Below are 12947 nucleotides of genomic sequence, written 5' to 3'. Positions count from 1 at the left end.
AGTGTGGCATGCATTTGTATTTAGCCTGGTTTAATACCACAGAATAAAATCAAATTCAACAAACTGCTTCATTTGTAAGACAATTTAAAGTCATGAATCATTTTCATTCCACGTCACAAATATTCCAGTTTTTTTTTTGTTGTTGTGTCATACTAAAATAAAGTTTTTGCCAAAAAATTGGACAATTGGTAAGATGACTTTGGGCGTTTGGCATTTCAGTGACAGTTGTCTAAATAGATCTTTTTAACAAGACATCATTTAAATACTTCATATCCCTGACATTTTCCGTACTTAAAATTATTTGATAAGTATGTGGGAAATTTTCATTTTCACTAACTTCAATGAAATGTATGACTACAAACAATAGTCCTTTTAAGGCAACATACTTGATGATGAATGATATCTTTGACATCATTCATCCCAGAGAGAATAACATTTAAGATAATTGACAAGTTGACTTTAGATCGCATCGTCTTCTAGATTGCTGAAATGTTCATTTTGATTTAAAATGATAGAAGTCCATAAATAAGTATGGCTGAGTTTAATCACATTATATGATACATTTGCTTCCCACAGTTAAGAATTATGTTAAAAACTGGCTTTAAAAGAAAAGGAAGAGAAACTTGATTTTGCAATTACAATGCCTGCAAGTAATCCAGCTGCCTACTCACAGTCTATTACAAAACAAAACAAAATGTGGGAACCTGCCCATCATAACACTCCATGTGAAAAATTGTGAAATAGAGTGATGACATTGGAGACATTTGTAGAACGGACAGCATATGAATAAAAACAGTCGACAGGAGGAAAATATAAACGTTTATTACGAGCAAATAATATTATATTGCATCAATATTGTGGAAATCTTGGATCGATCTTCGTTGCCCAGGCCATAAGTCCTCCACAGACATCTTTCACCGTGATACTGTCCAGTTCTGATCCACTCATTTTCTCCAGTACCTGCACTGCTTTCTGGGAGTCATTACCCAGCTTACAGATGACATAAACTAGAAGAAACCACAGAGCAAAAATCAATGAGCAGGCAACCTTCACTGAGGCTCAATATTTTTTCAACTGCATTTCCTGAATGTCGAAATGCTTCAAGGAAGCAAGACTGACTAAGAAGAGTTTCAATAGACTGAATTTTGTAAAATGATATGAAAAGTTCAGCACTAAAACTAACAAAGATCAAAAAGCTAAATTTATCTTCCTTAATAAGAATCCCCCCAAAATAATATTTTAAATATTAATTTCTCCGGAGCTGAGCAACGACTCAGGTTGACTGTACTTGTTTTGGAAAAGGTCACCTAGCAACTCCATTACAACCCGACCAACCTAAGCCTCCGTTCCTGCAGCATGAGACCACAGCAGGTCATGAATATGAGAAAGTGGCTCGACGAGCCCGTTTGTTTTTAACCACAGATGCAGATTATAAGCAGTGCTGTACCTGGCGGCTGGCAGTCACCTGCCATCTGCTGCTTCAGTTGGACGATTCTTTGCTGAAGTAACTGGATATCTTCACTCTTTCTCTGCTCTAAGCCGGAGAGGGGGATATCTGGTAGCAATTAAGGAGAAGAATTGTACAAAAACAGTAAGCAGGAAGATTTTTTTTTTCAAATGGTATGCTTCCACTACAAGGCAAAAGGATACTGAGAGAGAAGGGCAAGTGGCATATATCCACTTCCACAAGAGGGCGGACATCGAGCAAAATATGAAGTCCCGAATTATCCACTACCGATTTATATTCCTGGAATTATAGTCAAACATTTAGAAAAGGCACATACATGAGTGAGGCTGACTTGTAGAGCCAAGTCATCTGCTGGTGTTGGTCCACTGTGTTTGATCAAGTCCAAAGTCAGAGCAGCCCTCGACCAGGAAATTTAAATCGCTTCATGCTTCCTTCTGCTGACAAGTTTTATGGGGAGGCTGAGTTCATTTTCCACCAGGACTAGGCATTTGTCCAAACTGACTAAAGTACAAATACCTGCTTTAATGGCCACGGTATCACTGTGCTGGATCTAAGCATCTGACCTAAACTCAATAGAGAGTCTGAGGGGTATTATCAAGAGGAAGACAGAGCAACCTGGGCTCCCTTAACAGATCCACAAGCTGACAGCTTTCATGTCTTGCCACCAATTTATGCAAAAACAGCCTCCACCAAGTACTGAATTCATTCACTGTATAGTACACAGACATACTTTTTCAGGGGGCCGGCATATCTGTATTAAAAAGGCTTTTTTTTTTTTCACTTCTGATAGGCACCAGCAACCCTCCCGACCCCATTAAGGGACAAGGGTGTTAAGAAAATGGATGGATGGATGAAAATTAATTACAAATTTAATACACTTTTAAATAATATTCTGATTAATGCTTTAATAGAACAGCGTGGGGGCTCTTAAATTTCAAAGTAAAGTATGTAGATTTGTATCTTAAGTTAAAGAGGGAAACCAAAATGACTCAGTAAATGTTAAAAATTGCCTGGACTTGCAATTTTGAAGTCAAATGAACAGCTTAACAGCTTTGGTTTAAATCACAGGAAGCAAAACTGTTTCTAAATGGAGTCCCTCGCATAATTACAGTTGAACCCCAATCAATCATGATCCCCATCTCTGGGCTTAATGACTCAGCGGGTTTCAAAGCACCAAATCTGCTGAAATATAAACAGATGCAATCCGCTACCACTTCTCTCTGTGCCAAGGAGAAAATGTTCTTTCTCGTAGAAAATCTACAGGCACATTTTCAACCCTTTCCCATTTGAGGTTGGGTCAGAGCTGAGATGTAATCTGCTTATGAATGTGCATTAAAACTGAGAAAATTGTGAGTAATCACAGAATAAATGGCACTAAATACAGGGAGTCACGCAATGACTTAACTGTTCCGAAATATGTGCAATACTTTACCTGCACTGTGATCCTCTGGTCTTTGGACAGGAGGTTAAGCTTGCGACACTGAAAAGAGAACAAGATATCAACCACATTTAACTCTATGGGTACTAATGTGAAGAATATGACAAATGTATCTACGGGATTATCACAAATTTTTCATTTTAAAAATTACATTTTCCAGATTAAAATCTCTTAACCTCTGTATTGCTTTTTAGAATGTCCTGGGCATTTCAGCATAAAATGTTTTCAAAACTGAGTTTATTCTTCATATTTTTCCACAAATCAAGAAACGATACAATGTTGAACTTCTGAGGCGGTTTGATAAAAGGATACATTTTTATGCTTTTTGGCATCTGGACCAACTAGATCATTTCTTTTTCAAAATCTATAGAACATAATTTTTTACAACTTTTCCTTTGGAATGAAAGAAATAAACAAAGAAAGAAAGGTGCAAAAGGCAGTTAAGAAAAAAGCTCATAGTTACTAAGAATGACATTATGTTTGGAATGGCAAACACTGGACCACAATGGCCACCCAAGAGGTAGCAATCGCAAAGTCTCCAACTTCAATATAAGCTGTTCAGAGTAACGATGGTGGTTTGTCCAGATAAACATAATATTCACTCGAGTTTTAAATAGCATTGTTACTTTGATGAGCGTTGGCTTTAGCATCCCTTTGTGTCCAAACAACGGTCGACATAGTAATTAAAAAGCCGTGCAGTCAGTGAAGTCTCATTTTTCTCCACATATTCGGTTTGGTTTGAGGGCTGAACTGCTCTGTAGTGATGACAAAACAATCCGACACCATCTGTCACACCATTTCAACTCTATAAGACCAACTACTAAGGAAGCTAACTTCTCCAAAAACATGTTGACTCTAAAAAGTCACCTTAAGCTATTCCTACGTATGTGGAAGATCAATTGGCCCGGATTTCCTTAATTTTGGTGTATCGATGGTCAGCCAATGCTTACATGTGAAACCGATCTTATCTGCTGATCTTGCCAACTTAGTGCTTTTGTTGTGATATTTATCACTATACATAAATAAATGTAGAAAATACACATAGCTAGTCATCAAGACTAAGCATTCCGGAAGAATGCTTGGAAAGAGTCATTTTTAATCTACAGATATAAGTGAATGTTTTATATTTAAAGAGGAAACAAAAATAAAGACTGAAGCTAAAAGAAAATATTTTATTAGAAGGTAAACTTTATGCTCACAAACAACACCTTGGGAAGTCTGGCAGTTTACTCCCTGCTTGAATCATCTTTTGTAGCCAAAGCATGTTTTGTCCTCTTCCATCTGGTTTGAATTGGTTCTTCCATTAAATCCAAGATTTCAACAAATTTATAACCCTGGAAATAAAAGTATTTCCAACAGAGAGATTGTTCACACCCACTTTTCCCTCACAGTAGTTCTGTGTAGAAAACCTGCCACATGCTGTCCATACTTTCATCTTTTGGAATTTTATGGTACCTATTTATGGCAATATATGTCCTTCAGTCTTTTAGATAGAGGATTGTGTAAAATAATTGTGAAACTCCAGTTAATCATCTTTATACTACACTTATGTAGATTTGGAAAATGACAATCATATTCCATACTTTTCATGATTGCATAGGACCGCTGTGATAAGCTCCTGTGATACCAACCTTATCTGTGGCAGCAGACCCACAGAAAGCCTCGTAGTCAATCAGTTGCGTCACACTGGGGCTTTCTCCACACACCGCGCAGTCAACCTGCTTGGGCCGCAGCCTGATGGGCCTGAATCTAAAACCCTGAGCGTCAAACATCAGCAGCTGCTGACCGCAGGAAGCTGGCACACCCAGTCAAGGGAAAGGTTACTTTTTTAAAAAGATTCAGAGAATTGCCTAACATGTCTCCCACTGGTGTTGTAAGAGCATGGCAACATTCAGGCAGTATTGGTGGGAAAAAAGCGCAACACTTTCCTGAATGACGCATCATAGCCAGGTGTCAGCGTGCGGCTGACAATGCAACACAAAGGGCAGGATAGAGCAAGCCTGTTCTCTCCTGCGAGTCGGGATAAATCCCTGCAGTTTAACAAGACAATGGCAAACAAATGGAAAGCAGAGCTCAGAAAATGTAGACATAATATTTCTGTTTTTGTTTGCTTATCAGACAAGCACAAGGCATTATTACAATGGAATCTTTCTGAGAATTTTATTGTTGGCATATCCCAATGACACAGCAAAATACTTTGAAACAAAGAAACAAAAAGGCAAAGGAGGGTTCTGCAAGTGAAGTGGGACAAGGGAGTGGAAAGATAAAGGATACAACCTTGCCCTGAGGCAATTTTGAGGACCTCTAAGGCTTGGAAGCACCCCATTATACCTGGAACTGGAATAAATAAGAAAAAAAAAAGTTTAAATAACAATTATTTACATTCACAAACTTAATGGCTTCAGATAAAAGTAAAAAAGTGAGAGAGGAGGGTGAGGGGGGGAACTCACCTACTCCTAACACCCCTCCATCTGAACAGTTGGTTACCGTCTCTGGAGGTGGGGGAAGTGGATATAAACATCTGTAGCAAGGGCCTCCGCAGTAGTTATATACAGTCAACTGCTTACACACACACACACACAGTTAATGCAGTAGATCTCATTAAGCTGGGCGTAGTGAGGGGGAACAAGAATATCCCCACAGCCTACCTGTCCCTCCATTCGCAAAGCACTCGCTGATACCAAAGGTTTGCCGCTGAGCACGCAGGCGTCATTTACCAGATAACGTGTGGGAACGTTGTCTGAACAGTCAGCCACAATGTCATACATGAGGCATGAGGAGTCAAGGTATCATCCAAAATCGCTTAAATTTTATTAGGATAACAAAATAGTTTTTGTGCAACTAATTATAAACTCGATTGAGACTTAACAGATGAGTTGGATTATATTTCTCAACCCAGGGTTACACACGGCCCTCAAGGCCACATATGCAATTAATTTTAAGGGTCTTCATGATTTAGTTCAACCTTTATTATACACTGTGTATCCAAAAAAGTCGGCAGCTGGATTTAACCAAGCAAACAGATCAGAGCCTCACATTGATTAATTACTGCCTAGATTATCATGTCATAGTTACTTAAGCCTGACTGATGCAGTGTGTAGTTTCTTATTTCTTAAACAACCTTGTCAGAAGACACATCCTGTGATCATTTATCTGTCAAATAAAAACATCTACGGAGATTGTGGAAGCTACCCAAATTGATTTAAGAGCTGTCCAACGCATTATTAAAACTTTCAGTATAAAGGGCGACCATCAAATCTGAGCGAAAAATGTGGTTGGATCTTTTTTCTTTTTTTTTTTTTTGAAAGAATGTAATTGCGAATCCCTTAAACCTTTGGTGAAACGCAGTTACTGTATGTTCATAACGTTAACAGCAGCTCCACAAGGGAATTCGAGGATTGGGATTGAACAGCAGCACAGCCTTACAAAAACCTCTGATTAGGGTGATTAATAGCAAAAAATGTTGCAACATGCAAGGTCTGCTGAGTGCAGATTTGCACTGTTCCAAAGAGGTGGGTTCATCAGGGTAAGAAAAGTGGTACATGAAGTGATGCACCAATCATCCCTAGTGGCGAGGCTGCTGAGTACCTGCATGTATTGAATGCCCAGGTTATTCCGTCTGTAGATTTTTATTACAATATTAAAATGTCTAAATGTAGGCCTCTGGAGTCACACAAACTTCAACCTTGATGAAAATGTATGCAACTTCTTTAAAACCAGATTAACTCTACTACTAGTTTGGCCAAGAGGGAGCGGTCAAGTGATTTGACATAATTATGGTAGAAGCTTGACATATGCTAAGAGATGAATAACCAAATATTGGCAGAAGTGTCTGGATATGGGTCTGTATGAACAATTTGGATCCATACATTGTCTATTCTTTTTGTCCTCACTCATCTCCGATAGACATTGAACAGATCGATACGCAGAGATAAATTAGACAAACAGTACAAACAACGGTGCAGAGACACACTCATATCCAAGCACAATTTAGAGCAACAGTCATGTTTTTGGACTGTCTGAGGAAGTCAGAGTTCCCAGAGAGGACCCACACATGCATGGCGAGAACATGCAAATTCCATGCAGTTAGACCCCAACCCAGGATTAGAACCGGGGAAATTCTTTTTGGAAAGCAAAAATGCAACCGACTTTTGCAGCCAGTAGTGCAGCCCGAGTTTGGACCCAAAATGCAGAAAATACTCAATACATTTAAAACTTGTGCATTCCTGTTGTTGCTTGATATAACTCACTGAAGTATGTTGTATAATCATTCCAGCCTGGAAAAAAGAGCGACTCAGATACGACATGAAAAACCTAAAATTATTACAACATTCTTGACAGGAACTGCAAGTAGGATTTATACTGACAGCATCTTAGCTTTTGACAGGTAACAGATGTAGCCTGAGGATACTGTAGAATGAGCTGCAAGGCGTTCTCTGGTGAGAGCTGCAGATGGTAGGGAATACACTCCACGGTAGAGTTCAGCCTGTAGAGACACATCCAGACAAAGCATTTTAAGGTTCTCATCTTTCTTACAGAAATTGGAAATATATTTTAAGCAACACACTTATCCCTCAGCTTAGTTAAAGTTCAACAACAAATCCATGCTGGGAGTTTAGCTTAAATCACTACTGAATCGACAGAACAACAAAAAGCAAACACATCAAAAACATGTTTGTGCTTCTTAGTTTAATAATTAAGATAGCGGATAAACTTTGAAACAAAAACTATACTCCAATATATTCCAATTTTACCATTTCTTGATCTATCTAACTTTTATAATATGCAGGACATAAATGTAGAAGTAGCTTCAATGAGTGCACAGGTTAATGTCGCCCCCATGTGGCTGAGTTGATGTGACATCCGCGAAGCCCACAGTAAGCCCACTGTTGGGCTAGAAAGGCCCACAAACAAGCTTCTGAAATAACATGTTTACAAAATATTTGTGGAGTGAGGAGAAAAGCAGGGCTGGATATAACTTGTGGCGAGACTCTAAAGCGCCAGCGTACTTTGCACAGAAACCAGAGGGTGAAAAATGACACAAACAGACACAAATTACTACATTTTCTTAGCATTTACCAGCCATAATACATGAAGATCGATTTAACGCAGAAAAACTTGAAAAAAACTTATAGTCATTCAAGTCTTACCTTTTAACTGCCCTAGCAGCAGACAGAGCCTTAGCCTGGCCCTGATTCTCCTCTCCATGAAGAACCTGCCTGTGGAGGTTGCTGAGCTCCACCTCATCATAGTCCAGCAGACCAAGGCGCCCTGCGAGGGACAGTTTGTCATTACCGTCCGTATTGTGCTACAAACTAACTTACAGCCACGATATCAACATTTTTTAAACTTATTGTCGACCCAAGATGCAATACTTTCCCAACTTCTACTGTAGCTCCATCATAATCTGCATTGGTCTACCCACCAACACCTGCTGCCGCTAGGTACTGGGCGAGTGGGCAGCCTAGTCCTCCACAGCCCACAATCAGCACCGATGCTCCGGATAAGTTCAGCTGGCCTGAAAAGAGTACAGAATCTCTCAGCTCAAATAATCTTATCAAAAACTTTAAATGTCATAACCTCCCTGTTGTCTGCATGGGTACCTTTTACACCAAGCTCGGGCAGGAGAAGCTGTCTGCTGTAGCGCATGATGTCCTCATTGCTGAGTGCTGGTTTGGCTGTTAGGGGACTGAGCAGTGTCACTTTGTCCTGCAGCTCCAGCACTGAGGTGTGACTCTGTTAGCGCACAAGCAGGGTTTTATAATATGGTACTCACTGTCATGTCCTACTATAGAAAGACCTTCATATCCATCCCAAGGCAATGAGTTCTACATTATAAATGTATTTTACTAGAGCAATGGATGAAATCAGCTTCTGGTATGTTCATTTGTACTTGAAGTAACTTTTACACGAATTAATCAATGAAATTAGCAGATTAACTATTGGCAAAGGTAAAATTTTTATCCAGTTTACTTAAAATCGATATAGTCGATGAAGACCAAGTCTTGTAGCTATCAAACAATGCACTAATAATAAACCATATATTTATTAAAAAGTCCCTAATTATAACAAACGCAAGCTATTTACATTAAAGGAAATTAAATAATAAGAAATATATTTTCACATCTGGAAAGAGGTCGGTGCCTATCTCTAGCAGCCACTGGGTGAGAGGAAGGGTACACCATGCACAAGTCGTTAGTCAATCACAGGGCATCACATAGACACACACAGGATAAACACACACACACATTCATACCACGTTTTTGGACTGTGGGAGAAAGCCGGAGTACCCGGAGAGAATCCACAGGAAGAACATGCAAAATCCATGCAGAAATACTCCAGCCCAGCTTCCAAACTTTGCATTAAGAGCAACTTCAAAGCGAACTTTTATTGAGTCTCATGGGTTCAGTCTTAAGATTAGATAAAGACCTGCAAGGGCTCAAGTTACTACTTTATTGCAACTCGGCATAAAAACCTCTAATATCCATGGAAGAAATGGTATCTTTTGAAAGACACATTGAATTATGTTTGGCATTTACTTTTTCAATCTTTGATACTTTGTCTTTTAGTTTTTATACTTGCTGTAACATCAATTGCCCATTGGGGATACGAATAAATCTGAATCTAAATAATTTGTAACTTAGACTGCGTCCTTCAAACGTAATGAATGAATTTGGTTGTAGTTTTTTGTAACTTAAACTAAAAAAGTCCAAGTCCTGTTGTCAGTTTTAAAATATCTGAAGATGGAGCTTCTAAAAAAAAAAATCAAAATCAAAATCTTCTGAAGGCATGCAGTAGATTATGCTATGTTACAACAACACATTAATGTCAATCGATTACATCAGCGTTTCACCAAGGTTATATCATAATCTTATATATTTTTTCTAATACTTCAATACCTTTTCAAGCTGAGCCAGTTTATTCTTGAGATCAGCGATCTCCTTTTCTTTCTCCTCAAGCCGCGCCTTCAAGCTGCACACTTCCTGAGCCATTTCTTCAGATAAGCATAAAAAAGCACGTCTGGATACAATCTAAAACCACGTCGAGTTGTCTGCTAAATGAACGGACCGTCAACAGAGGTTGGCATATGAGGCGCGCGATGAAAACTTCCGGGTTTGACCACGTGGAAATGACACCACGTGGTGAGTGACGTAAATATTGTGGCTTTTTTTTTTTTACCTTTCTATTTGTTCTTTTTTCTCTTTATTTATTTACTTTTTTTTCAATTTTGTTTCTAAAATGCTATTTTAATATTGATATATTTACAAAAAAAAAAAAGTGTACGTAATAGTTTGTACAAAAATAAAAAAATAAGCAAAAATAACATTTAAAAAAGAGATCTAAGATCCGCAGGCATTACTGAAATATCTATTTTAGTATTTTATTTCATATTTTAAGTTTCAAAACCGTATTAAAGGCTCTTTGTGTTGCCCGCGAATGCACACAAATGTTTGTTTGTGTGTGTGTGTGTGTGTGTGTGTGTGCGTGCGGACCTCGGTGACGCGCCGTGAAGCTGGGAGCCTTGGGCACTCCCCTCCTGCCTTTCACATGATCTGAAAGCTCCCTCTGAGATAGAGACAGGAATGTGGAAAGGAGCGACAACATCGATGGCTGAGCGAAGCCAAAGGATTTCCATAATGCGTTCATTTTATGCTGCATTAATCGGGCTGACATTCATTCTTCACACCCATGGAGTCCCTTGGACAGAGGAAAAGGTAAATCAATTAAAGATGATTAATTCACGTATGCTGTCTTAGGTTACACGGCGGCTGTCTGGGGAACTCTCTTAGTTTTTTACACGATCAGAAATGAGTTTCACAATCTAAATGTTGTTTTAATTAGTCTGATTCTCATATTATTTGGTTCCTGTCCACTTAAAAGTCTCTGTGTTCTGTAGGAAAACATCTTTACGTCTGTGTTTATTATGTTTTGTTGTGGCCACGTTTAAAATCAATGCAGTTTATCTGCACTTTAGGTGCTATTATTTACAATCACATTACCAAGAGCTAGTGTCAGGATTTTATGAGAAAATGATAAATCTGATGCTGCTTCATCAATCCTCGTCCACCGTCCTTATTAAGGTCCACCTGGATACGGCTGGTGTTCATGTTCACGAATCTGTGTTCATCTCTTCTCCCCTTTAACTAGTTGCTATGGCAGCACAGTCATCCTCTTTGATCCCCCAAGTGGTCTTTGAATATATAGACCTTAAATAGACCCTACTTTTTAACCCTCTCTGAGCTCACTGGTCTCCAGACTTGTATTCAACCACAGTGGCCACATAATTACATCTTATGTGCCACTGTGCTGCAATTACAGAATGGATGTATGAGTCAGCCAGAGTGCGTCCAAATAAAGCTCCAAACAGGTTCTGCAGGTCATTGTTTTTGCGGAAGAAAATGTGCCCGAATGCCATTTTCACCAAGGAATGAGTGAATGCTCATTTGACGTACACAAAGAGCATTTAGCCTACTCTAAAATCTTGAGCAAATTTTGGAGAAGTGGATAGTCTGCTTATATTACAGTTTTTTTTTTTTTTGCTATCAAAAAAATCATAGGCAAATCACAGACTTGTTTTTTAGGCTGTGTTGACACTATTTGTAATATGTTATCACTTTTTAATTCTAAGTCAAATTGCATCAGAGTGTGCTATTTTTTGATAACTGCACAGTATTTTATGTTGTCATTTGGCCTTTACTGAATAGTATATTGCTAATATTGCTTTTTTTAATATATATATTTGCATACCTACAGTATATCTTTGTGTGAACATAAGCCTTGATTGCCTGTCACTTTGCTGCTGCTACACCTACATTTTCATTGTGTGACAATAATGAATATTTTTACTCTATTCTGAATTGTTTACTCATGCATGATCAATTCAATACCACTGATTTTGTAAATAAAAATAACATAGGAATCTAAAATGGTCAGAAGTTTTTAAGGACAGTTTTAGATTCTGTCTCTAAAAAGTTTCTAACCTAAAAAACATCTGGAATATAGGGAAGATATAAGTATATTGCAGAGTCAGTAGATCGGGGTGCATGGCCTCAGCTGCCCACTGACGGCTGTTCAGTTCCTACGTCAAGTGGTGGTTTGTTTCCAGGACAACCATGGTTCTCAGGTGAACTTTGGGACCAAAGAGGAATAGGACTGAAGGATCAATATGTTTATTTTTTCTGTAAAATAAAAAAAAATGTAAAGACATCTGCGGTAACTACAACTGAATTATTATAAACAGGAAAGCATCAATATTTTTCAATATGCCTGTTCTCTGGATTTATCCTTTACTAAATAAAGCTTTGTGTGTGTGTGTGTATGTGTATGTTCAAAGTCAATAATAATCAATATCTCTTAACACAGTTGTAACTTGTTCCATGCGATGTTTTCAACCGATCATTGAGAAAACAATGAGTTTGACAATGTGTATAATACAATGAAATTCAATTTTGCCATGCTTTATCGTGTTTATGCAAGGTTTGAAAAGGACCTTGAAGCACAGAGACTGAATGTGGAAAAAAGTAGAACGTTTATAAAGTAAGAAACAAGATGAATTTATGGCACACAGGGAAACAGGGAGTAACCAGGACAACAGCTTTAGAAGACAGATCATGTTGTGGAAGGGACCAGTAATACGTAAACATTAAAACCAGAGAGCTGCGTATATATACACCGAGGAAGAGGAGAGAAACCATCGGATGTAGGTGAGGAAATCAGATGATGGGGGGGGGGGGACTGACAGGGTCAGGGAAGCTGAATAATAAATACAGAGGAGCTAATTGGTTAAATATTAATATTACAGAGGAATGCATATAATGACAACATGACAACTTACTCAACAAAATTAAGTGAACATATACCGTTTTAGAAATAATTTAGCTTAGCTTAGTTAAATCAACTATGTAAATTAATCAGTGCAATTCCAAATACTCAGAATATTCACCCATCCATCCATCCATCCATCCATCCATCCATCCATCCATCCATCCATCCATCCATCCATCCATCCATCCATCCATCCATCCATCCGTCCATCCGTCC

At 38.5% G+C, this 12947-nt stretch overlaps 2 protein-coding genes across 2 annotated transcripts in view; one reads left to right on the top strand and one right to left on the bottom strand.

Annotated features, from left to right (window-relative positions):
• Positions 1–801: 801 nt before the first annotated feature.
• On the bottom strand, positions 802–10024 carry mocs3 (molybdenum cofactor synthesis 3). Its single transcript, XM_008399552.2, has 13 exons — positions 9806–10024; positions 8510–8642; positions 8332–8424; positions 8057–8177; positions 7318–7392; positions 5555–5672; positions 5357–5465; positions 5181–5243; positions 4538–4701; positions 2901–2948; positions 1651–1747; positions 1448–1555; positions 802–1007 (listed from the first exon to the last, which is right to left on the bottom strand). Exons 1-13 carry the CDS (start codon positions 9896–9898, stop codon positions 850–852), a joined length of 1380 nt encoding a protein of 459 aa, XP_008397774.1. The 5' UTR covers positions 9899–10024; the 3' UTR covers positions 802–849.
• A 389-nt stretch (positions 10025–10413) lies between these two features.
• qpct (glutaminyl-peptide cyclotransferase) overlaps positions 10414–12947 on the top strand; it is a 6642-nt gene continuing 4108 nt past the window's right edge. Inside the window, exon 1 of the mRNA XM_008399550.2 lies at positions 10414–10621. Coding sequence (XP_008397772.1) covers positions 10490–10621 — 132 coding nt within the window. The 5' untranslated portion in view covers positions 10414–10489. The remainder of the gene's footprint in view (positions 10622–12947) is intronic.

This window comes from Poecilia reticulata, linkage group LG22 (assembly GCF_000633615.1).
Source record: "Poecilia reticulata strain Guanapo linkage group LG22, Guppy_female_1.0+MT, whole genome shotgun sequence".
NCBI lineage: Eukaryota > Metazoa > Chordata > Actinopteri > Cyprinodontiformes > Poeciliidae > Poecilia > Poecilia reticulata.
The sequence above is the reverse complement of the archived record's forward strand: the minus strand, read 5'-3'. Positions and strand labels throughout refer to the sequence as shown.

Coding starts and splice junctions, on each gene's coding strand:
- mocs3 (XM_008399552.2), bottom strand. CDS start 9,898: ATGGCTCAGGAAGTGTGCAGCTTGAAGGCGCGGCTTGAGGAGAAAGAA. Junction 5,673..7,317: donor GCCTTGCAGCTCATTCTACA/GTATCCTCAGGC, acceptor CTCATGCCTCAT/GTATGACATTGTGGCTGACT. Junction 1,748..2,900: donor ACCAGAGGATCACAGTGCAG/GTAAAGTATTGC, acceptor CTATAATTCCAG/GAATATAAATCGGTAGTGGA.